Source organism: Coregonus lavaretus (genome assembly GCF_964263955.1).
Source record: "Coregonus lavaretus genome assembly, chromosome: 22".
NCBI lineage: Eukaryota > Metazoa > Chordata > Actinopteri > Salmoniformes > Salmonidae > Coregonus > Coregonus lavaretus.
Genome location: NC_140009.1, coordinates 13,324,074 through 13,350,641, shown reverse-complemented (window position 1 = coordinate 13,350,641; position 26,568 = coordinate 13,324,074). Strand labels below are relative to the sequence as shown.

Below are 26,568 nucleotides of genomic sequence, written 5' to 3'. Positions count from 1 at the left end.
GAAATTCTAATTGGGTGAAACTTACTGGGAGACAGAACAGTTTGATTGGAGCAGACTCCGAAGCCGACATTGTGGCACTGAGCTGACTGTTACATTGCTTGTTCTCTCTTTGGTCCTTTAAGAACCAAAAAGGGTTCTTCAAAGGGTTTTCCTATGGGGAAAGCCGAAGAACCCTTTTAGGTGCTACATAGCACCTTTTTTTCTAAGAGTGAATAGAGGGGACTGGGCCTATTATAGCAGCTTGGGCATGGAGCAAGGGAAATCGTTTTGATACCATGTGCTTTAACAACAAGCTTTGATGGCTATGGTGGGATTTCACACTAGTATAATCTGCACACTTCAGAATCCATGATACAGTGCATTCGGAAAGTATTCAGACCCCTTGACTTTTTCCACATTTTGTTACATTACAGCCTTGTTCTAAAATTGATTCAATAGTTTTTCCCCCTCCTCAATCTACACACAATACCCCATAATGACAAAGCAAAAACAGGTTTTTAGACATTAGACAAACTGAAATTTCACATTTACATACTGTACGTGTTGAAAACAGATTGTAAAAGCTCCAATCAGTATGGAGTCAGAGTGATGTCAGAACAGGTTCAAAGGTGAGGGTTCATTGGGAAGGTTCTAAAATAATTTGGTAGATGGAATGAAGGAGAGGTAGTAGGGATTAGTATGCAGCTAAAACCCTGTGGATTATGGTCAGTAAATACATAATGCTCTGTAATGATTTATGAACTCTAAGGCTTTTTTCATCTTTAAATCTTTATGAAGGAGAAGATGCTGGATGGACCAATCTGCCAGTGGGGTTATTGATGATTTTCTGATGTCATACTATGCATGAAACCAGTGGTATTGCTAGGTAGTCTTCTTCAATAACATCTCAAGTGTTAGAGAAATAACATGCAAACTTTGCGCTGATGCAGACTTATAGCAAATCTGACCTCTAGACATCCCCGCCCAGGAAATACGGCCTGTTTTTGCTGTGTTAACTTGATGTCCTGTAATGGAAGATATTTACAGAGGTCCCAGGGTAATATATCAGGGCCACTGCGAGGATACATCACTGTTAATTTATAGATGTTGACAGGCTACGTCATTACAAGAGCAAGAGTGTCAACATGGTTTAGAGGCTGGAGATGGCTTAGGCTGGATGGAGAAAGAGAGAGAGAGAGAGAGAGAGGCTTAGAGAGAGAGAGTACAGCAGTTCTGAACTGTGTGTCCAGGGTTTGAAAGAGTATTGGCGGAGGTTAAATCAGCAGCCAGGATATAGGATGTTTGCCTGCTTGACCTCAGTGTCGGCTAATCCCCATGCCATCCCATCGACGATTATACATTTCAGATACATGGCGCTCAAGTTGGGAGACTGGGGCTCAAAGTGTAGAGGGAAAATCATGCACCAGAGAAGATGTAATAGAGGAAAATATACACACACCCAAACACACACACACACACGTATGTGTTAATACACATGCATGCATACACACACACGTATGCACTCATGTAAACACACACAAAAAAAAAAAAACGTTTTGGAAAACATGGAAAAAGCACAAAAAATGTATAGCAGATTACATTTTAAGCCAAAAGCAAAAAATTGGGTTTAAGTGCAGATTTTTAAACTGTGGTGGATTACTGTATTTTCAGGTGGTATTACTTTATGAAGAGACAATGGGAATAAAAAGCATCAACTACACTTCAATTCCACATCATGTGAAGTGATATGACGGCAGGTAGCCTAGCAGTTAAGAGTGTTGGGCCAGTAACTGAAAGGTTGCTAGTTCGAATCCCCAAGCAGACTAGGTGTAAAATCTGTTGATGTGCTCTTGAGCAAGGCACTTAACCCTAGTTGCTCTGCATAAGAGTGTCTGCTAAATCAGTTGTTCCCAAGCAGTGTTAATAGGACCCCTGGGGGTACTTGGCCTATCCACAGGGGTACTTGAGAAGACTCATGAGACCATAGGATTAAAGGTCAAATGCACATGAGGGGGTATTTCATGGGTACTCTGGGCAGAGCAACATTCAGCTGGTGGTACAATAAATGAGAAAGGTTGGGAACTACTGTCCTAAATGACATCAAAGCAGTGAGTTTGGGGCATGTTTTTGTTCTTATTCCATGTGAAAGAGAGCACTGCTTTAGGTATATCACTGAGTTGAGGGAGCATTAAGTTCAGGTATGGATTGATTATGTAGGTTCAACAATGCAGCTAAATGCCGTAATCCTCTGTGCAACCTCAAACTACATGAAAATGAAATGTTTGCTTATCCAATTTGACAGGTAATGTGTCTTTATGGAAATGTTCCAGGTTTCAAAGGATTACTGTCCTGTGTGAGAGCAATTTGGTTGCTATTTGACTTTGACTCCTTGTTTTTACAGTTTTTTTGCTTAAGCACAATTTTGAAAACAGGGCCCGGTTTTTCAAACCACTTCACACAATTAGCACAACACTACACTAAAGTAGCACAACACCTCAGATCATTTGCAAAATGGAACACTTTTGTCAAAACTATACAATGTCTCATAAAAACCTTATTTTGTTGTCATAACATAAACCCAACCATCATATGGTCTGATTCTGTTTTAATCAGTTAAACACTCCTGTGCTCAACCTAAAACACTTTTAGCATTTACATAGAGAAAGTGTCAAAATAAATTCACCAACACCACATGACACCAATTGTGCAGACTAATGAAAATATGTATTTATTTTCATGTACTCAAGTCAGTCAATACTGAACATTTCAACAAAACATTTTCCAGTTTTCATACAGTATTACTGAACGTACCATTGTACTGTAAGCTTACAGTAATACTGTAACATAGATTACATATCCAGTTCAGTACCGATTAAAAAAGAAAAATAACCTAAACATCTCTCCACCTAGCTGGATCTGGCCACAGGGCCTCGTCAACTGTGAACTGTAAATTGTGGGTGTTGATGAAACCAGTTTTGGACCAGAGCAGAACGATGGAAAGCTACATTGTCCCAGACGACAATGTATTGCATCTGGTCCCTTTGGTTTGCTGCTGTGATAATATTGTGTAATCTGTCTAAAAATGTAAGAATGAGGTCAGTGTTGTAAGGACCCAAGTTGGCATGGCGGTGGAGGACCCCATTCTGTGTAATGGCAGCACAAAGGGTAATGTTACCCCCACGTTGCCCTGGTACATTGACAATAGCCCTGTGGCCAATGATGTTGTCAGGTTAAATCCATTCTCATCAATGTGTATAAACTCATGCGGGACTTCCTCCGCATCCATTTGCAAAACTCTCTGAAATACAGCAAAAGATCACATTGTGTAGATCAATTTACTGTAGGTCTGCTATACAGTACAATGACATGTACAGTAAAAAGGTTATGTGTGCAGTACACAATACTACAGTCAGTGAACAAAACGTACCACCACATATTCACGCTGCAGGCCTTTCACCCTGTCTGAATTTCTTTCAAATGGCACTTTATACAGTTGTTTCATCAGAACTGGATGTTTTTTAAGGATACGGGCTATTGTTGACAGAGAGACCTGTTGGACATTATTGAAAATTCGGTGATCATTGACAATATGGGCTTGAATTTCTCTAAGTCTGATTGCATTATTGGCCAAAACGAGCTTTATGATCTCTCTCTCTTGCTCCTGTGTGAATATGGGGCCCCTCCCTCCTTGGTGTTCTCGACGTTCAATCCTATGTTGGCCAAACAAAATACATGTAGCTTATTGTAAAATGATACAGGAATAGATACCAAAACTGTTGATATAGTACATGCAGTAAGCTATGGATTTTCTGTTGACAGAAGATACGTTTCTCACCTGTGCTCTTGACGAAATGTCAGAACTATTGATGCCACCGTGTACCTGCTTAGGTTAGGCTGTACTCTCAGTCCAGCCTCCCTGAGTGTTAGTCCGTGGTTTATTACATGGTCCACAATTGCACGAATTTCGTTACACATATTTGGTTGTCTTCTTCTTTGTGCTTGTCCTACCCCTCCTCCAGGTCTTCCTCTCCCTCTCCCTCTTCCTCTTCCTCTTCCTCTGACACCGTCCATTTTTTTTGAAGACAGGTGAACTTACCTGTTGCCTTTTTACAGTGCTTAAACCGGATTGGTGTGTCTACAATTAAGCACCAGTGTGTGTGCACACCTGGTGGCTGTGTTTAACCAATTGGTTCATGGGTGTGTTCATTTGAAAGCCTTTGCTTTGAAATTGCAAGGAAATGACATCACAATACATTTCTGTGTCAAATGCATACAAGTGTGTTTAGTGTTTTGCAAATCACTGTGTGTAATGTTTTGCAAAAAGTGTGAAGCTGACAATGTGCTTACAGTTGTGCAAATCTAGGCCGGTGTTTTGCTCCTTGAGTGTAAGGTTTTGATAATTGTGGGAAAGTTTTAATTTTAGTGTGTAAGCAATTGAAAAAAACTGTAAGATTAGAGTATAATACCGTTGGAGCCCCCGATACAGAAACACAACTGACTGACTGACTGAGCTATTATGACCAGCCCGTAGCTAATGCTACACGTTCATCATCAGAAATGTATTTACAAAAAAATCACTATTCTTCAAAGTGCAGTCAATGTGCAGTCATGGGAGCACACTTTTGGCCTTACCCTCAATTTTCTAGCAGAAGGTTTGTTTCGGCTCATATCAAGAGGAAGTTAGAGGAACTGTCAGACTCTGAAGTGCACATTGTCTCTGAATGTCCCTGCTGAGGGTGCTGACTTGGCCCACAGGACACTTATTTATTTATTGTATTTCCTGAATAGATAATTCACTGCCAGGGGGAAAGGGTACAGCATGTTATTAAAAAATATATATTTTTTTATTTTTATTTTGGGGGGTAGATCAGCTTTAATATTGCAGATAGATTGTAACTTCCATTTATGTAATTGTCTGCATCACTTCCAATCCCCATATGTATTTTTTTCTCGCATATATACAGTGAGGGAAAAAAGTATTTGATCCCCTGCTGATTTTGTACGTTTGCCCACTGACAAAGAAATGATCAGTTTATAATTTTAATGGTAGGTTTATTTGAACAGTGAGAGACAGAATAACAACAAAATAATTCAGAAAAACGCATGTCAAAAATGTTATAAATCGATTTGCTTTTTTATGAGGGAAATAAGTATTTGACCTCCTCTCAATCAGAAAGATTTCTGGCTCCCAGGTGTCTTTTATACAGGTAACGAGCTGAGATTAGGTGCACACTCTTAAAGGGAGTGCTCCTAATCTCAGCTTGTTACCTGTATAAAAGACACCTGTCCACAGAAGCAATCAATCAATCAGATTCCAAACTCTCCACCATGGCCGAGTCCAAAGAGCTCTCCAAGGATGTCAGGGACAAGATTGTAGACCTACACAAGGCTGGAATGGGCTACAAGACCATCGCCAAGCTGCTTGGTGAGAAGGTGACAACAGTTGGTGTGATTATTCGCAAATGGAAGAAACACAAAATAACTGTCAATCTCCCTCGGCCTGGGGCTCCATGCAAGATCTCACCTCGTGGAGTTGCATTGATCATGAGAACGGTGAGGAATCAGCCCCAAACTACACGGGAGGATCTTGTCAATGATCTCAAGGCAGCTGGGACCATAGTCACCAAGAAAACAATTGGTAACACACTACGCCGTGAAGGACTGAAATCCTGCAGCGCCCGCAAGGTCCCCCTGCTCAAGAAAGCACATATACAGGGCCGTCTGAAGTTTGCCAATGAACAGCTGAATGATTCAGAGGAGAACTGGGTGAAAGTGTTGTGGTCAGATGAGACCAAAATGGAGCTCTTTGGCATCAACTCAACTCGCCGTGTTTGGAGGAGGAGGAATGCTGCCTATGACCCCAAGAACACCATCCCCACCGTCAAACATGGAGGTGGAAACATTATGCTTTGGGGGTGTTTTTCTGCTAAGGGTACAGGACAACTTCACCGCATCAAAGGGACGATGGACGGGGCCATGTACCGTCAAATCTTGGATGAGAACCTCCTTCCCTCAGCCAGGGCATTGAAAATGGGTCGTGGATGGGTATTCCAGCATGAATATGACCCAAAACACACAGCCAAGGCAACAAAGGAGTGGCTCAAGAAGAAGCACATTAAGGTCCTGGAGTGGCCTAGCCAGTCTCCAGACCTTAATCCCATAGAAAATCTGTGGAGGGAGCTGAAGGTTCGAGTTGCCAAACGTCAGCCTTGAAACCTTAATGACTTGGAGAAGAGGAGTGGGACAAAATCCCTCCTGAGATGTGTGCAAACTTGGTGGCCAACTACAAGAAACGCCTGACCTCTGTAATTTCCAACAAGGGTTTTGCCACCAAGTACTTAAGTCATGTTTTGCAGAGGGGTCAAAGATTTATTTCCCTCATTAAAATGCAAATCAATTTATAACATTTTTGACATGCGTTTTTCTGGATTTTTTTGTTGTTATTCTGTCTCTCACTGTTCAAATAAACCTACCATTAAAATTATAGACTGATCATTTCTTTGTCAGTGGGCAAACGTACAAAATCAGCAGGGGATCAAATACTTTATTCCCTCACTGTATATATATATATATATATGTATATACATATACATACATACACATACATATACACATACATACATACATATAAATACATATACATACATATATACATATCCTTTTAAAAAATATATTTCCCTTTATTACTTTCCAACCCCACCACCCCTTCCCTGATTGCAATAAACTAGTGAACAACAACGCTTAAGCCTCTACTTCCAGCTTATACATACTACAGTGGGGAGAACAAGTATTTGATACACTGCCGATTTTGCAGGTTTTCCTACTTACAAAGCATGTAGAGGTCTGTAATTTTTATCATAGGTACACTTCAACTGTGAGAGACAGAATCTAAAACAAAAATCCAGAAAATCACATTGCATTTTATTGCATGACATAAGTATTTGATACATCAGAAAAGCAGAACTTAATATTTGGTACAGAAACCTTTGTTTGCAATTACAGAGATCATACGTTTCCTGTAGGTCTTGACCAGGTTTGCACACACTGCAGCAGGGATTTTGGCCCACTCCTCCATACAGACCTTCTCCAGATCTTTCAGGTTTCGGGGCTGTCGATGGGCAATACGGACTTTCAGCTCCCTACAAAGATGTTCTATTGGGTTCAGGTCTGGAGACTGGCTAGGCCACTCCAGGACCTTGAGATGCTTCTTACGGAGCCACAACTTAGTTGCCCTGGCTGTGTGTTTCGGGTCATTGTCATGCTGGAAGACCCAGCCACGACCCATCTTCAATGCTCTTACTGAGGGAAGGAGGTTATTGGCCAAGATCTCGCAATACACGGCCCCATCCATCCTCCCCTCAATACGGTGCAGTCGTCCTGTCCCCTTTGCAGAAAAGCATCCCCAAAGAATGATGTTTCCACCTCCATGCTTCACGGTTGGGATGGTGTTCTTGGGGTTGTACTCATCCTTCTTCTTCCTCCAAACACGGCGAGTGGAGTTTAGACCAAAAAGCTCTATTTTTGTCTCATCAGACCACATGACCTTCTCCCATTCCTCATCTGGATCATCCAGATGGTCATTGGCAAACTTCAGACGGGCCTGGACATGCGCTGGCTTGAGCAGGGGGACCTTGCATGCGCTGCAGGATTTTAATCCATGACGGCGTAGTGTGTTACTAATGGTTTTCTTTGAGACTGTGGTCCCAGCTCTCTTCAGGTCATTGACCAGGTCCTGCCGTGTAGTTCTGGGCTGATCCCTCACCTTCTTCATGATCATTGATGCCCCACGAGGTGAGATCTTGCATGGAGCCCCAGACCGAGGGTGATTGACCGTCATCTTGAACTTCTTCCATTTTCTAATAATTGCGCCAACAGTTGTTGCCTTCTCACCAAGCTGCTTGCCTATTGTCCTGTAGCCCATCCCAGCCTTGTGCAGGTCTACAATTTTATCCCTGATGTCCTTACACAGCTCTCTGGTCTTGGCCATTGTGGAGAGGTTGGAGTCTGTTTGATTGAGTGTGTGGACAGGTGTCTTTTATACAGGTAACGAGTTCAAACAGGTGCAGTTAATACAGGTAATGAGTGGAGAACAGGAGGGCTTCTTAAAGAAAAACTAACAGGTCTGTGAGAGCCGGAATTCTTACTGGTTGGTAGGTGATCAAATAATTATGTCATGCAATAAAATGCAAATTAATTACTTAAAAATCATACAATGTGATTTTCTGGATTTTTGTTTTAGATTCCGTCTCTCACAGTTGAAGTGTACCTATGATAAATATTACAGACCTCTACATGCTTTGTAAGTAGGAAAACCTGCAAAATCGGCAGTGTATCAAATACTTGTTCTCCCCACTGTATATACATTTTATGGACACAGTCAATTTTACAATAATTCTATTTTGTTTGTTTTTACTCCTGAACTTCCGCTATCCTCCGATCATTTTCATGATGTCCATCCGGTTTGCTTCTATATGCCATATCTTTCTAACTGTGCTCTTTCACAAAACCTCTCAACCTATAACCTAAATCAAATCAAATCAAATCAAATCAAATCAAATGTTATTGGTCACATGCGCCGAATACAACAGGTGCAGACATTACAGTGAAATGCTTACTTACAGCCCTTAACCAACAGTGCATTTATTTTAAACAAAAAAAGACAACAAAAAAAAAACAAAAAAAAAAACAACAACAACAACAACAAAAAAGTGTTGAGAAAAAAAAGAGCATAAGTAAAATAAAGTGACAGTAGGGAGGCTATATATACAGGGGGGTACCGTTGCAGAGTCAATGTGCGGGGGCACCGGCTAGTTGAGGTAGTTGAGGTAATATGAACATGTGGGTAGCATAAATACTTAACAGAATAGCAGCAGCGTAAAAAGGATGGGGTGGGGGGGCATTACAAATAGTCCGGGTAGCCATGATTAGCTGTTCAGGAGTCTTATGGCTTGGGGGTAGAAGCTGTTGAGAAGTCTTTTGGACCTAGACTTGGCACTCCGGTACCGCTTGCCGTGCGGTAGCAGAGAGAACAGTCTATGACTAGGGTGGCTGGAGTCTTTGACAATTTTGAGGGCCTTCCTCTGACACCGCCTGGTATAGAGGTCCTGGATGGCAGGAAGCTTTGCCCCAGTGATGTACTGGGCCGTACGCACTACCCTCTGTAGTGCCTTGCGGTCGGAGGCCAAGCAGTTGCCATACCAGGCGGTGATGCAACCAGTCAGGATGCTCTCGATGGTGCAGCTGTATAATTTTTTGAGGATCTGAGGACCCATGCCAAATCTTTTTAGTCTCCTGAGGGGGAATAGGCTTTGTCGTGCCCTCTTCACGACTGTCTTGGTGTGTTTGGACCATGATAGTTTGTTGGTGATGTGGACACCAAGGAACTTGAAGCTCTCAACCTGTTCCACTACAGCCCCGTCGATGAGAATGGGGGCGTGCTCAGTCCTCTTTTTTTTCCTGTAGTCCACAATCATCTCCTTTGTCTTGGTCACGTTGAGGGAGAGGTTGTTGTCCTGGCACCACACGGCCAGATCTCTGACCTCCTCCCTATAGGCTGTCTCATCGTTGTCGGTGATCAGGCCTACCACTGTTGTGTCGTCGGCAAACTTAATGATGGTGTTGGAGTCGTGCCTGGCCATGCAGTCATGGGTGAACAGAGAGTACAGGAGGGGACTGAGCACGCACCCCTGAGGGGCCCCCGTGTTGAGGATCAGTGTGGCAGATGTGTTGTTACCTACCCTTACCACCTGGGGGCGGCCCGTCAGGAAGTCCAGGATCCAGTTGCAGAGGGAGGTGTTTAGTCCCAGGATCCTTAGCTTAGTGATGAGCTTAGAGGGCACTATGGTGTTGAATGCTGAGCTGAGCCTATACAATTATTATGGACACAGTATGCTTTACATTAGTTATCTTGTTGTCCTCTGTAGCTCAGCTGGTAGAGCACGGCGCTTGTAACGCCAAGGTAGTGGGTTCGATCCCCGGGACCACCCATACACAAAAAAAATTTATGCACACATGACTGTAAGTCGCTTTGGATAAAAGCATCTGCTAAATGGCATATTATTATTATTATTTTGTTATTAGTTGTTGTTAGTTGTTATTAGTCCCATCCTTCAGCTCCATTCAACACCACCAATCTATCTCTTAACACCATCCATGTTGGATTTCTATTTGCCATATATTTTTCAACTGTACTGTGATGTTTCACAAAAGTTCTGAACCCTTCTATTCTCATTGTTTCTACAGATTGTAAATTGAAAATAAACATTTTTGCTAAAAGTATTATTAAATTATTGATCGATTGACTATGACTTTTCAGATCACCCAGTAGTGCTATCTGCAGGGTTAGCTCCAGGTAAATATTGCAATCCTTCAGCCATTCCTGGACCTGTGACCAAAAACAAGCTACAAATGGACAGTACCAAAACAAATGATCTAATGATTCTGTCTCTTCACAGCAAAATCTGCAGAGCTGGGAAGATTGTATCTCCCATATAAATAATATTCTATTGGTAGCAAGAATTTTGTATAATAATTTACATTGAAAATTTTTGCGTATCAGTTCATAAACACTATGCCATGGAATCGGTACGTCAAAAATCTCTTCCCAACTATTTTGCAATCTATATGGGATGGCTGTCAATCCTTTGGTCCTTAAATTAAACTGGTATACTTTTTTATTAATCACAATTTTCTTTAACCAATTATGTTCTTTAATGCAGGGCCGACAGACAAGTTCCTTAAATTAAATCCCTTTCACTTTCCTCTTCCATTTTTGCGGTAATGATGCAATTATTTGGTTGTAATTTTGGGTAGAGCAGACATTTCCATATGTTTTTGTTAGCTGCATGTGCGACATAACTCCACGATATCATTTACGAAGATTCTACCATTTTTAAACATTCTTTCAAAAAAATGTTTTATCAGTTAGTATATTTGAGTTTAACCACAATATTTGTTGCATTATTTGTTCTGTCGTTTCTGGAGGATTAAATTGAAATTGCAACCAACTTTCTATGGCTTGTTTTAGAAATAGTGATATTTGGGAGATTATTTCCTTTTCAAATAACTGAAAGTGAGAGGTTGTAATCTGAATAAAGGGAAAAGGCCATTCTTAAACATGGGGTGAGACAATCTTACTAATTTGCTAGAGAACCAGTTCGGATTTAAGTATAACTTTTGTATGACTGAAGCTTTTAGTGATAGGTCTAATGCTTTAATATTTAATAATTTCTGTCCTCCAAATTCATATTTATTATATAAATAGGCCCGTTTAATTTTGTCTGGCTTGCCGTTCCAAATAAAATGAAATATTTTTTTCTCATATAATTTAAAAACTGTTCGCTAGGCGTAGGCAAGACCATAAGCAAATAGGTAAACTGGGATAATACTAAAGACTTAATCAGGGTGATTTTTCCCCAAATAGACAGGCATTTTACTGTTAGAATAAATCAACATTGACAGGACTAGCCCTGGATGGCTACGAATAAGGGCCAATGCAGGCCTAACTTGACTTGAGATGTGCTCAACTAGAGTGTTTCAGTGCATGATTCACACAAAACGTTATCAGCTGTTTCAATTGTACTGTCTCTCAGTCCAAGCTGCTTTAGAATGCATGCAGCACCCGGCCTTACCCCGACCCAACTGTAGCTCATGGGTATGGATGAGCTCCACTTAACTATGGCTCATTCATTCAGCACCTCCTAATATCTGAGAACAAGCTGAAGAAAAGATGCTCCGCTTCGGCTGCACATGAATAGTGATTCTGCAGGTGTCTGATCACATCAGTGTTGTGCACAGGTTTGACTGATAAACAGTGAGGCAGGCTTTGTATGTAAAGGAAGAAGGAAGCACTGGTACTGAGCAGGATTCATGATGCACCCAATCTGTTCTATGGTTCTGTTCTAGCTAATACAGTTCAAGTAGATTCCTTCTGTAGCTAATTTAACTAACAGTGTTGCAATTGTGAATGGCTGGTCTTTTCGCTGGTCTTTTAGTTAGTATCTCTCCACAGAGACCACCAGTGTAACTTTATGAGAGAGATAGGTGATTTACAGCTGTTTTCACAGCCTCCTCTCTTCTCTCTCCATTCAATCAATAAAGGGCTTTGTCTCTTCCATTGCTTGGCACTCTCCCCACAAGTGTTTTGGCTCATCCACTCAGGTACTGTTGTGAATCAGTGTTTGAAAATGCCACAGGGATTAAGGTCTTGTGTTTCTGCTTGTCTCTATACTGATGTGATTATCTACACCGGACACATTACACAGATTACAACAAACGGACAATGCCATGACAATCGTAAGCATTTTCAACCTCTCCCTGACCCAGTCTGTAATACCTACATGTTTCAAGCAGACCACCATAGACCATATGCCCAAGAACGCCAAGGTAACCTTTCTAAATGACTATCGCCCCGTAGCACTCACATCTGTAGCCATGAAATGCTTTGAAAGGTTGGTCATGGCTCAAATCAACACCATTATCCCTAACAAAGGAGCTGATAGTGGACTACAGGAAACGGAGGGCCAAGCACGCCCCCATCCACATTGACAGGGCTGTAGTGGAGCGGGTCGAGTGTCACGCCCTGACTCTGGGGACTCTTATTTGTTGAGTCAGGGTGTGACTTTCTATGTTGTTATGTTCTATGTTGTATTTTCTAGGTTTAGATCTAGTACGTCTAGATCTATGTTGGCCGGTGTGGTTCCCAATCAGAGGCAGCTGTCGCTCGTTGTCTCTGATTGGGGACCATACTTAGGCAGCCTATTGGCACTAGTGGGTTGTGGGATCTTGTTCCGTGTTAGGTATGTTGTTTGTGTACCTTGGACATCACGTTTCGTTTCTTGTTTTGTTGTTGTGTTTAATAGTCAAATAAACATGTATGCATATCACGCTGCGCCTTGGTCTGACCCGTTCATGAACGAACGTGACAGTCGAGAGCTTCAAGTTCCTCAGCGTCCACATCACTAAGGAATTAACATGGTCCAAACACACCAACACAGTTGTGAAGAAGGGATGGCAATGTCTCTTCCCCCTCAGGAGGCTGAAAAGATTTGTCATAGGCCCTCAGATCCTCAAAAAGTTATACAGCTGCACCATTAAGAGCATCTTGACTGGCTGCACCACCGCCTGGTATGGAAACTGCTTGGCATGCGACCGCAAGGCGCTACAGAGAGTAGTGCGTATGGCCCAGTACGTCACTGGGGCCGAGATCCATGCCATCCAGGACCTCTATACCAGGCGATGTCAGAGGAAGGCCCTAAAAACGGTCAAAGACTCCAGCCACCCAAGTCACAGAATGTTCTCTTTGCTACCGCACGGCAAGCGGTACCGATCGGCCAAGTCTGGAACCAACAGGACCCTGAAGAGCTTCTACCCCCAAGCCATAAGGCTACTAAATAGTTAACCAAATAGCTACCCGGACTATCTACATTGACCCTCTTTGCACTAACTATTTTGACTCATCACATACGCTGCTGCTACTGTTAATTATTTATTCGGTTGCCTAGTCACTTTACCCCTACCTATACAGTAAATTCAGAAAGTATTTGCATTTTATGGTACAGCCTGAATTTAAAATGGTTTAAATTCTGATTTTGTGTCACTGGCCTACACACAGTACCCCATAATGTCAAAGTGAAATTCAATTTTTTGAAATTTTAGAGAGTATTCAAACCCTTTGTTATGGCAAGCCTAAATATGTTCAGGAGTGCAAATTTGCTTAACAAATCACATACGTTGCATTGACTCACTCTGTGTGCAATAATAGTGTTTAACATGATTTTATTATGACTACCTCATCTCTGTACCCCACACACACAATTATCTGTAAGGTCACTCAGTCAAGCAGTGAATTTCAAACACAGATTCAAGCACAAAGACCACGGAGGTTTTCAATGCCTCGCAAAGAAGGGCACCTATTGGTAGATGGGTAAATGAAAAAAGCAGACATTGAATATCCCTTTGAGCATGGTGAAGTTATTAATTGCACTTTGGATGGTGTATCAAAATACCCAGTCACCACAAAGATACAGGCATCCTTCCTCAGTTGCCAGAGAGGAAGGAATCTGCTCAGGGATTTCCCCATGAGGCCAATGGTGACTTTAAAACAGTTACAGAGTTTAATGGCTGTGATAGGAAGATACTAAGGATGGATCAACAACATTGTAGTTACTCCACAATACTAACCTAATTTACAGAGTGAAAAGCAGGAAGCCTGTACAAAATAAAAACATTAATGCATCCTGTTTGCAACAAGGCACTAAAGTAATACTGCAAAAAATGTGGCAAAGCAATTAACTGTCCTGAATACAAAGTGTTATGTTTGGGGCAAATCTAATACAACACATTACTGAGTACCACTCTCCATATTCTCAAGCATAGTGGTGGCTGCATCATGTTATGGGTATGCTTGTAATCATTATGGACTGGGGAGTTTTTAAGGATAAAAAATCAACGGAATGGAGCTAAGCACAGGCAAGTTCCTACAGGAAAACCTGGTTCAGTCTGCTTTCCACCAGACACTGGGAGATTCATTCAGCTTTCAGCAGGACAATAACCTAAAACACAAGGCCAAATCTACACTGGAGTTGCTTACCAAGAAGACAGTGAATGTTCCTGCGTGGCTGAGTTACAGTTTTGACTTAAATCTACTTGAAAATGGTTGTCTAGCGATGATCATCAACCAATTTGACAGAGCCTGAAGTATTTTGAAAAGAATAATGGGAAAGTGTTGCACAATCCAGGTGTGGAAAGCTCTTAAAGACTTACCCAGAAAGATTCACAGCTGTAATCAATGCCAAAGGTGCTTCTACAAAGTATTGACACAGGGATGTGACTACTTATGTAAATTAGATATTTAGCATGTGACAAATACATTTTGATTTCAATTGATTTTTTATTTGAGATGGGCGTTGATGTTCATGTCAGCTGACGGTGAAAGTATTGGATTTCCTGTTTTGTTATTTCAGTCAGTTTGTATGTAGTTAATGCTTTAAACATCATTGATCTGCATGGGAGATAGGATTGGATAGTGTCAGCAAGTTAGCTCAGGACCCACAACCACACATACACCGCAGGGACCTGTAGAGGCAAAGGAAGGGAGAGTGGTCTTAAGACTATGAAGCCTCATCCTTAATGGGTACATTAATCAAAATTTGCTGTGGCACCAAGGACTCAGAGGACACATTGTATGAGGGGACTTTTAACATGAGTGCACACACTGTAGTCTTAATTAAATAGAATGTAGAGTCACACACACCTCTCACTAAACAGCCTCCTTCTCCACTATTTTCTCTCTCTCTCCATGCTCTACTGTGGAGGTAGCGAGTGAGGTATGAGGTACTGTTATCCAGAGCAACTTTCACGACCAATCAGGGTTAAGTGCCTTGCTCAAGGTCACATCAACAGATTTTTCACCTAGTCGGCTTGGGGATTCAAACCAGCAACCTTTGTGTTACTGGCCCAATGCTCTTAACTGCTAGGCTACTTGCCACCCTGTTGTGAGCTGAGTGGGAGAATCAGTTCACAACTAAAGAGTGTGGATGTCCTTCCCTGGCACAATCAATATGACAGGTAAAGGATGACGAGAGAGGCTGTATGTAAATCTAACAGAGGTCAAATCGATCTACTTCACCCCCTAATCCTGCAACAACAGGACATTTGAATTATCATGTGGATTATAATTAATGGACATTTCAAAGTGGCAATTACAAACTTCAGAAGCCTTTTTAAACCTAAAATACACTACGAATATTTTATTTTCTGCATTGCAGGAAAGTTCTCCTGCAACAGGATGATCAAATTAATATCTTACATCTGTACCTAGCAAGATCATTGAGTAAATGCTTATTAGACATGAATATGTCAATACGGGCAGTCCCATGATATGCCATGCTTTGTGAGAGATTACCTTCCAAGACTTCGATCTTACATAACCTATTCAGCATGTTCTGTGTTATACTGACTTTTACAAACACGTCTACATAATGCTGAATCATTGAATGTACAGTTTTGTTACATAACACAGGACACAGCAGTAAGCTCCATGTAAATCACATAGAAGAAAAAATATAGTGCAGCTTGTTACCAAAGAGCCAGAGCTATATAGGCCATAAGCTGCTAATTCACTGCACTCCCTGTGCTCAGAGTGGTATGAAGCTGCCCCCCCCCCCCCCCCCCCCCCCCCTAAATGGTTATGGAGGATAGGATGTTGGGAGAGTAAGCTTATCCTAGATCTGTGCCTTAGGGCAACTTCTAACCAGAGCCCCTGTACTGTTGGCTGATGTGGTTGGTTTGGCTTTAATGTAATGCAGCACACACACTGCATGTCCTGTGCTAGTTTTGGTGTGCAGTGATATGCCAGGTTGACTGTGCTGTGCTGTGCTGTGTGTTCTAGTGTTGGCTGGTGTGGTCGGTCGTTGCGTGCTGCCTGGCTGCCTGGCGCTGATGCACTGCAGTGGATCTTTAGTATTCCTCTCCTGCCGTCTGAGAAGGGTCTCCTCTGGGACTGGAGCGGAGCAGAGGGGAAGAGAGGCAGCCAGTGCCCATATCTACCAACGCTCCCTCCCTCCCTCCCTCCCTCACTTCCTCCATCCCTCCCTTCCTCTTTCTACCTCCCTTCCTCTCTCCCTCCCTCCCTTCACGCTATTAATAGGCCCTGCGCACAGAGTCTGTGTCAGGCAGCAGACAGGGGCCACAATCAGACCACCAAGCCATGCTGGAGGGGGGACACGGCAGGCAATCCAAAAAAGTATTGATTGGACGACTGGGCTTGTGTGTGTGTGTGTGTGTTTGTGTGTGTGTGTGTGTGTGTGTGTGAACTGCTTAAGTGCCCCTCTATATTCCTGAACAGTGAAATAACACCTAATATCTAAATCACACTGATGTTTGAATTTCTATGAGGTTCTCTGTGTGATATGATAAATATTCACCAAGATTATGTATTCACACAATTTGGAATCTCTGGTTCCATTTCTCATTCCCAGCACGAACCCTTCCCACACAAAGCCTACATAGATCCATCTAAATAAAGCATTTCCTGTCTCTAGTGACTAGCCCATGTGTGCTAACATAATTAAATCCTGAACGATGAATAATTTCTCCAAGCTAACATCATTTATTAACAAACAACACATTCAAATTAATCGAAATCCAATCATTTCACTTCTCCTGTTGAAACAACCTGGGTCTCTCATTAAAACTACATATTAAGAAAGTAATTTTTTATTGTTACCAATGTCTGTGTTTTGCAAACATTCATATTAATTCAAATGTTTCCCCCTTTCAATCAACATCTCTCCTTTAAGGATTATTTTCTGTGTAATGTGTGTTTCTCTGTTAACCCTTGAGGGGTGCTGTCTGTGTGTTGCAGGTGATGGGAACCCCAAGGAGAGCAGTCCCTTCATCAACAGCAGCAGTGCCAGTGATGTGGAGAAGAGCCAGCAGTATGATGGCAAGAACATGGCCCTGTTTGAGGTCTGTAACACAAGGCTCCTTCACTTGCTTACCTATGGGGCGGCGCACAATTGGCCCAGCGTCGTCCAGGGTAGGGAAGGGAATGGCCGGCAGGGATGTTGGTAGAGCATGGCGTTTGCAACACCAGGGTTGTGAGTTTGTTTCCCACGGTGGGCCAGTATGAAAAATATAAAAATAATGTATGCACTCACTAACTGTAAGTCACTCTGGATAAGAGCGTCTGCTAAATGACGTAAATGTAAATAATTATACTATAATTACATGGTAATGATCTAGTAATTATCTAATTGCTTTGTTCCATTGGTTTCGATGAAACAAGCACAAAGCCTTGCTTACTTACTTACCATCTGACAGCAGGTGGGTTGAATTCTTTGAAATAAGTACTGGCTTAATCATATAGTTTCTCAGTTGTCAATATCAGCTGAGAGGACTGTAAAATTAAATAATACCTGCATGTTTCCTACTGTGTTTTGTCCTCTGGTATACTGATATGGTGTGTCTGTCCACCTGTCCCTCTGTCCTGCAGGAGGAGATGGACAACAGTCCTATGGTTTCATCCATACTTAGCAGTCTGGCCAACTACTCCAACCTGCCTCAGGGCAGCAAAGAGCACGAGGAGGCCGAGAACGAGGAGGGGGCGGCGCCATCCAAAAAAAAACCTGCTGTCAAGGTACTCCATCTAATCTAAACTAAAGTCTGGTCCTAAACATAAACATTAGCTGAAGTTTGACTTGATCTGAGGTGGCAGAGTGTGTCCCTCCCATCCTCCACCTGGACGAACAGGGGGCCTGGAAAGGACGTTATTGATGACGCTGTCGGCCATGTTTAGGCCTGGACTTTATTGATGGCCATGCGCGCTATCCTTTTCCTTCCCCGTCGCTACACAGCCGTTTGGTAATTTATCGGGCCTGAGCAGGGCAGGTTGACGTTTATTGTCATGAGTCTTGTCCTGGAGGCAGAACTGAGCGATTTCCCCTTAGAAAGGCCAGGTGCAAATTCAAAATTGGCTATATTGTAAGAATTCATTATTAGCTCTTTGGCCTTAATTAAAGATTAAGGTTAGGCATTATGGTTATCAGTGTGGTTAAGGTTAGGGTTATGACTTTGTGGCTGTGCCAGCTAGTGAGCTGCATCCAGAACAAGATTAATGACGATAAATGCTAACCTGCCTGAGTAGGGACACATTAGGCCTGTTATCCAACACATGTGCAGTGGGGCATAACCCTGATACAACAAGCTGCTCTCTCGGCCTGTCTTGTTACCCTGATACAACAAGCTGCTCTCTCGGCCTGTCTTGTTACCCTGATACAACAAGCTGCTCTCTCAGCCTGTCTTGTTACCCTGAAACAACAAGCTGCTCTCTCTGCCTGTCTTGTTACCCTGATACAACAAGCTGCTCTCTCGGCCTGTCTTGTTACCCTGATACAACAAGCTGCTCTCTCGGCCTGTCTTGTTACCCTGATACAACAAGCTGCTCTCTCGGCCTGTCTTGTTACCCTGATACAACAGGCTGCTCTCTCGGCCTGTCTTGTTACCCTGATACAACAAGCTGCTCTCTCGGCCTGTCTTGTTACCCTGATACAACAAGCTGCTCTCTCAGCCTGTCTTGTTACCCTGAAACAACAAGCTGCTCTCTCTGCCTGTCTTGTTACCCTGATACAACAAGCTGCTCTCTCGGCCTGTCTTGTTACCCTGATACAACAAGCTGCTCTCTCGGCCTGTCTTGTTACCCTGATACAACAAGCTGCTCTCTCGGCCTGTCTTGTTACCCTGATACAACAAGCTGCTCTCTCTGCCTGTCTTGTTACCCTGATACAACAAGCTGCTCTCTCAGCCTGTCTTGTTACCCTGATACAACAAGCTGCTCTCTCTGCCTGTCTTGTTACCCTGATACAACAAGCTGCTCTCTCAGCCTGTCTTGTTACCCTGATACAACAAGCTGCTCTCTCTGCCTGTCTTGTTACCCTGATACAACAAGCTGCTCTCTCGGCCTGTCTTGTTACCCTGATACAACAAGCTGCTCTCTCGGCCTGTCTTGTTACCCTGATACAACAAGCTGCTCTCTCAGCCTGTCTTGTTACCCTGATACAACAAGCTGCTCTCTCTGCCTGTCTTGTTACCCTGATACAACAAGCTGCTCTCTCGGCCTGTCTTGTTACCCTGATACAACAAGCTGCTCTCTCGGCCTGTCTTGTTACCCTGATACAAATCAAATCAAATTGTATTTGCCACATGCTTCGTAAACAACAGGTGTAGACTAACAGTGAAATGCTTATTTACTTCCCAACAATGCAGAGAGAAAAAATAGAAATAATAGAAAAATAGACAGATAATAACACCAGGAATAAATACAAAATGAGTAAGGATAACTTGAATGTATACACGGGGACCAGTACCAAGTCCATGTGCAGGGGTACGAGGTCATTGAGGTAGATATGTACATATAGGTAGGGATAAAGTGACTAGGCAACAGGATAGATAATAAACTTTAACAGCAGCATATGTGATGAGTCAAAAGAGTTAATGCATATAGTCCTGGTAGCTATTGGTTAACTATTTAACTAACTATTTAGGAGTCTTATGGCTTGGGTGTCCCGTGTTGCTCAGTTGGTAGAGCCTGGCGTTTGCAACACCAGGGTTGTAGGTTCGATTCCCATGGGGAAAAAGCATGAAAATGTATGTACTCACTAACTGTAAGTCGCTCTGGATAAGAGCGTCTGCTAAATGACTAAAATGTAAAATGTGTAGAAACTGTTCAGGGTCCTGTTGGTTCCAGACTTGGTGCATTGGTACCACTTGCCATGCGGTAGCAGAGAGAACGGTCTATGACTTGGGTGGCTGGAGTCTTTGACAATTTTTAGGGCCTTCCTCTGACACCACCTGATATAGCAACCTGGTCTCAGAGCACTTCGTACTATTCTGTACGTAAATACTCCATTTAGTATTATATGTTATGTATATACAGTTGAAGTCGGAAGTTTACATACACCTTAGCCAAATACATTTAAACTCAGTTTCACAATTCCTGACATTTAATCCTAGTAAAAATTACCTGTCTTAGGTCATTTAGGATCACCACTTTATTTTAAGAATGTGAAATGTCAGAATAATAGTAGAGACATTTTTTTATTTAAGCTTTTATTCCTTTCATCACATTCCCATTGGGTCAGAAGTTTACATACACTCAATTAGTATTTGGTTGCGTTGCCTTTAAATTCTTTAACTTGGGTCAAACGTTTCAGATTGTTTCCCCCTGGAAAAATTACTTGTGTCATGCACAAAGTAGATGTCCTAACCGACTTGGCAAAACTATAGTTTGTTAACAAGAAATGTGTGGAGTGGTTGAAAAACGAGTTTTAATGACTCCAACCTAAGTGTATGTAAACTTCAGACTTCAACTGTACGTATGCATGGTATATATTAATTGGTGGATGTCCATCACACATTTTGTACTGTCGTATCGGGTGAATGGTGGCAATTATTGCTGATAAACAAAGGAGTCCGCTCATACTGAACTTTGATCATAAGGTTTATTCAGATCACAAGCTTTCAGCATAAGTTACAGGTGACATGCCCACCCGGAGAGCGACGCCTCAGAATGGCCGCTCTGCCTTCTTCTTCGTTTAGCCCCTACTTATAAACAATGCAAAAAGATGCTCCCTCTTCTGGCCAATCACCAGTCTCCCCTGTCTACAACACACTTCCTGTCTGTTGTATGTGGCGTTACACTAAAACATTCCCTCTTGATACTAAAATTAACGTCCTCTCTGGTTCCACTTAAAACATTTAACAAAGGCATAATCCTAATACACGACAGTACGATATGTTACGAATTACAATTCATATTATATGTTACGAATCTGCGAAACATTTAATATGTTACAAATTCTAGCTAGGTGGCTAATGTTAGTTAGCTGGCTAACGCTAGCTAGGCTATGGGTTAGGGTTAGGGGTTAAGGTTAGGGTTAAATTTATGAGTTAGGTTAAATGGTTAAGGTTAGGTTTAGGGTAAGGGGAAGGGTTAGCTAAAAGGTTTAAGGTTAGGGTTAGCCAAAAGGGTTAAGGTTAGGGTTAAGGGAAGGGTTCGCTAACATGCTAAGTAATTGCAAAGTAGCAGAAAATTAGCTGAAATGTTGTCCGTGATGAGATTCAAACTCGCAACCTTCGAGTTGCCAGACGTTTGCATTATATGCAAACCCATCCATCCTGACCAACCACCTTACTTTTGTTTTTGCCTTAAGTAACCATCTGTCTTATGTAACCATACCAAACGTAACATATCATACAGGCTGTGTATAGAGGTCCTGGATGGCAGGGAGCTCTACCGCAGTGATGTACTGGGTCGTACGCACTACCCTCTGTAGCGCCTTGCGGTCGGATGCCAAGCAGTTGCCATATACAACAAGCGGCTCTCACATTCTGTCGTAACCCAGATACCACAAGCTGCTCTCTCGGATTGTCTTGTTACCCTGGTCTGAGGCAGGTTACTGCATCATTCCCCTCCACTCTTTTTGTTGTTATCCACATCTTCAATTGACAGCTTCCTCCAGACAAGAGGCCAAAAGAGGCTGATATGAGATAATTCTAAACAGGAAGTAGATATGAACCTGAGACGATGGGATAATGTTTAATGACAGGCTACTTTTTACAATTGAAGGATGATTGATGCATCAAAATGTGCATTTATTTGGCCATTTGTAGTTTAGCACTTGAGGCTTCATACAACAGGTAGAGTTATTGTGTATTGTGAACTTCAGTAGTGTTCTCTACAGAAGTCGTTCTCAACCCTGGTCCTGGGGACCTAAAGGGGTGCATGTTTTTGTTTTTGCCCTTGCATTAACACACCTTTCAAATGACCAGCTTCAGCTTGTTCATGATTCATTATTTGAATCAGGTTTGTTTGTACATGGGCAAAAACAAAAATGTGCATCCCTTTAGGTAACCCAGGACCAGGATTTGAGAAACACTGCTCTACAGTGAGAGAGACAGGCACCGTGGAGCCTGTCACTGAATGTGATAGAGTCACCTGGAGGATCTGAGGTCCAAAGGCAAAACCTGAGCCAGACAGACTGTCAGATTGGCCCTGCAGTGGGCTACCTCTCACTGGCTCTCCCCTGTGGCTCTGCAGAACACTCAGGGCTAAGACATCTCTCTCTACATACAGATTTCAATTTCCTGCCCATGTCTCGTCTCCTCCCTGGAGCTTCAGACACTTAATTGTAGTGTCAGGGAGACAAGCAAGGATTAAGAGGACAAATGATTGCTTGTACCTCTACTTGTACTGTCATATAAGACGTTGTCATTGATGTCACTGTTAGCGACTGGAATTAAAACTGACTTTCCAATCTTATCCTAGAATAAATTGCATTTAGAAGTAATAAAAAAAGTATAATAAATAGTGAATCCTGCACTACCATAATGTGTTAGTAATGTGCCGTACAGGTATTAGCTACTGGAGGGCTGATCACAAGTGGAGTCCTATGAGAGAGCCGATCCCATAGAACTCAACAGCTGAACGCCATGTCTAATCAAAGGTAGAGTTTGAGAACTACACTGTGGGTTGACATTGTTGGGATAATTAAATTTTCTCCCCCATACATAGCTAGACAGACAGGCCCACGTGAAGAAACAAATGAGAGGGTTCTTCTCCCTGGCAACAGGACAACTGTGCTAGTCATTAGCTAAATGGGCTGACAGAGCGATAGATGACATTGGGTTTGGGCAGCCTCAGCTAGTATCCTAGAGCCACCACCTGCATGAATAGAAGTAAATTTCTACTACTAAACTATCACACATATGGATCATTTCTCTCTCTGTGTAGTGAGACACAGAGGAATCTCTGCTGCCTGAATTTCAGCTTAATTGCCTCAGAAGAAAAAAAAACATTCAGTCATGGAGAGCCAGAAACATATTGCCAGCCCAAAATAATGAAGAAAAGGAGGAGAAGGTGTTATCTTCCTGCTGCCATTCAAATAGGTTAATGGGGAGGAGATGTCTCCATTTTGACTGAACAAAGAGCTTGTCATTCTCTCTTCATATGATTACTGTCTCTTTGTGATGGGATAGAGGAGGGCCTGTGAGCTTCTGTTGAGTCTGTACTGTATTTCGGTGTGATGAGTGCAGAATGAGTCTGTACTGTATTTCAGTATGATGAGTGCAGAATGAGTCTGTACTGTATTTCAGTATGATGAGTGCAGAATGAGTCTGTACTGTATCCACCAAACTCAGATGCAAGATTTGGTCACCGGAGGAATTTGTTTTGTTCAAATCAAATCAAATCAAATGTTATTTGTCACATTGTCACGTTTCTTTATAGACGGGCCAGACCAAGGCGCAGCGTGATATGCGTACATGTTTATTTTAATGAATAAACAACCGACAAAACAATAAACAAACGAAACGTGAAGTCCAAGGTAGAACACAAAACATACCTACACGGAACCTCCCACAACCCACTAGTGCCAATAGGCTGCCTAAGTATGGTCCCCAATCAGAGACAACGAGCTACAGCTGCCTCTGATTGGGAACCACACCGGCCAACATAGATCTACACATAATAGAATATCAACATAGAAATACACAACATAGAACATACACACCCCGACTCAACATATACGAGTCCCCAGAGTCAGGGCGTGACAGTACCCCCCCCCCCAAAGGATTCCGACCGCACAACATAAACATAACAGGGTAGGGGCCGGGTGGGCATTCCGCCTCGGAGGCGGATCCGGCTCAGGGCGTGACGACCACTTACTCTCCGCCTCCCTGTTGCGCCCCTGGTCTGGTCTGAACCTCGGCGCGCTGCTTCCCATCTCCTTCCTCCCACGAAGTACCAAGCCCTGTCTGGACCCTGGTGTGGGAGACCCCGAACCTGGAGAGGGGCTGACGTCTGGGTCTGGACTGGAGCCGCTGACCAGAGCTGGACCAGGCACCGGTGGAGCGGACTGCACAGGCTCCGGACTGGACCCGCTGACCGGAGCTGGACTAAGCACCGGTGGAGCGGACTACTCTGGCTCCGGAGTGGAGCCGCTGACCGGATCTGGACTGGACCCCGGTGGAGCGGACTGCTCTGGCTCCGGAGTGGAGCAGCTGACCGGAGCTGGATCAGGCACCGGTGGAGCGGACTGCTCTGGCTCCGGAGTGGAGCCGCTGACCGGAGCTGGACTGGACCCCGGTGAAGCGGATTTCTCTGGCTCCGGAGTGGAGCAGCTGACCGGAGCTGAACTGGGCACCGGTGGAGCGGACTGCTCTGGCTCCGAAGTGGAGCAGCTGACCGGTGCCGGACCAGGCAACGGTGGAACAGGCACTGGCCGTGCCGGACTGGACACACGCACCACTGGCTTGGTGTGAGGGGTAGGAACAGGCCGGGCCGGGCTGGCGATGCGCACCACTGGCTTGGTGCGAGGGGCAGGAACAGGCCGGGCCGGGCTGGCGACGCGCACCACTGGCTTGGTGCGAGGGGCAGGAACAGGCCGGACCGGGCTGGCGACGCGCACCACTGGCTTGGTGCGAGGGGCAGGAACAGGCCGGGCCGAGCTGGCGACCCGCACCACTGGCTTGGTGCGAGGGGCAGGAACAGGCCGGACCGGGCTGGCGACGCGCACCACTGGCTTGGTGCGAGGGGCAGGAACAGGCCGGGCCGTGCTGGCAACGCGCACCACTGGCTTGGTGCGAGGGGCAGGAACAGGCCGGGCCGGGCTGGTGACGCGCACCACTCTTGGGTCTCCGTCGTCGGCACTCCTCTTCCCGTGAGGACTCCTCCGGGAGCCCCCACGAGTTAGGGAACAGAACCTCGTCGTCGTCGTCATCCTCCGACTCCTCAGTATAATACTGTTCCCACTCCTCTTCCCATGGTCGTAGGGACCCAATCTGAAAACCGACCGGGTGCAGTGGTCGGGGCTCCTCTCTCTCGCTCCCCGACCACACCTTTAGCCCCCCCCAAAAAAAATGTATTGGGGCTGTCTCTCGGGCTTCCTCCTCGACCGGCGTCCTCTGCGTTGCCGTTGCACCTCTCCTGCCTGGGTATCTACCTTCGCCCATGGCCCTTTCCCCGCAAATATCTCCTCCCATGACCACCATTTGCCCACCTGTGACATCGCTATTCGCTCTTCCTGGGCACGCTGCTTGGTCCTCGTTTGGTGGGATCTTCTGTCACGTTCGTTTATAGACGGGTCAGACCAAGGCGCAGCGTGATATGCGTACATGTTTATTTTAATGAATAAACAACCGACAAAAACAATAAACAAAGAAACGTGAAGTCCAAGGTAGAACACAAAACATACCTACACGGAACAAGATCCCACAACCCACTAGTGCCAATAGGCTGCCTAAGTATGGTCCCCAATCAGAGACAACGAGCTACAGCTGCCTCTGATTGGGAACCACACCGGCCAACATAGATCTACACATAATAGAATATCAACATAGAAATACACAACATAGAACATACACACCCCGACTCAACATATACGAGTCCCCAGAGTCAGGGCGTGACACACATACACGTGTTTAGCAGATGTTATAGCGGGTGTAGCGAAATGCTTATGCTTCTAGCTCCGACAGTACAGTAATATCTAACAATTACACAACATATACCCAATACACACAAAAAAGTAAGGAATTGGATTTAAGAATATATACATATATGGACAAGCAATGACAGAGCGGCATGGACTAAGATACAGAAGAATATTATAGAATAGAATGCAGTATATACATATGAGATGAGTAGTGCAAGATATGTAAACCTTATTAAAGTGTCTAGTGTTCCATTTCTTAAAGTGACCAGTGATTTCAATAGGCAGCAGCAGCCTCTAATGTGCTAGTGATGGCTATTTAACAGTCTAAAGGCCTTGAGATAGAAGCTGTTTTTCATTCTCTCGGTCCCAGCTTTGATGCACCTGTACTGACCTCGCCTTCTGGATGATAGCGGGGTGAACAGGCAGTGGCTCGGGTGGTTGATGTCCTCTGGAGAGCCCTGCGGTTGTGGGTGGTGCAGTTGCCGTACCAGGCGGTGATACAGCCCGACAGGATGCTGTTTCCTGAAGTCCACGATCATCTCCTTTGCTTTGTTGATGTTGAGTGAGAGGTTATTTTCCTGGCACCACACTCCCAGAGCCC

The 26,568-nt window shown here is 43.8% G+C and overlaps 1 protein-coding gene across 1 annotated transcript in view; it reads left to right on the top strand.

The window, feature by feature from the left end:
* The window catches only part of LOC311149706 (solute carrier family 12 member 5-like), a gene marked incomplete at both ends in the record, with an annotated part of 107,725 nt that overhangs the window by 51,046 nt on the left and 30,111 nt on the right, over positions 1 to 26,568 (top strand). Inside the window, 2 exons of the mRNA XM_084186915.1 lie at positions 17,345 to 17,448; positions 17,975 to 18,118. Of these exons, the coding sequence (XP_084043041.1) occupies positions 17,345 to 17,448; positions 17,975 to 18,118 (248 nt within the window). The remainder of the gene's footprint in view (positions 1 to 17,344; positions 17,449 to 17,974; positions 18,119 to 26,568) is intronic.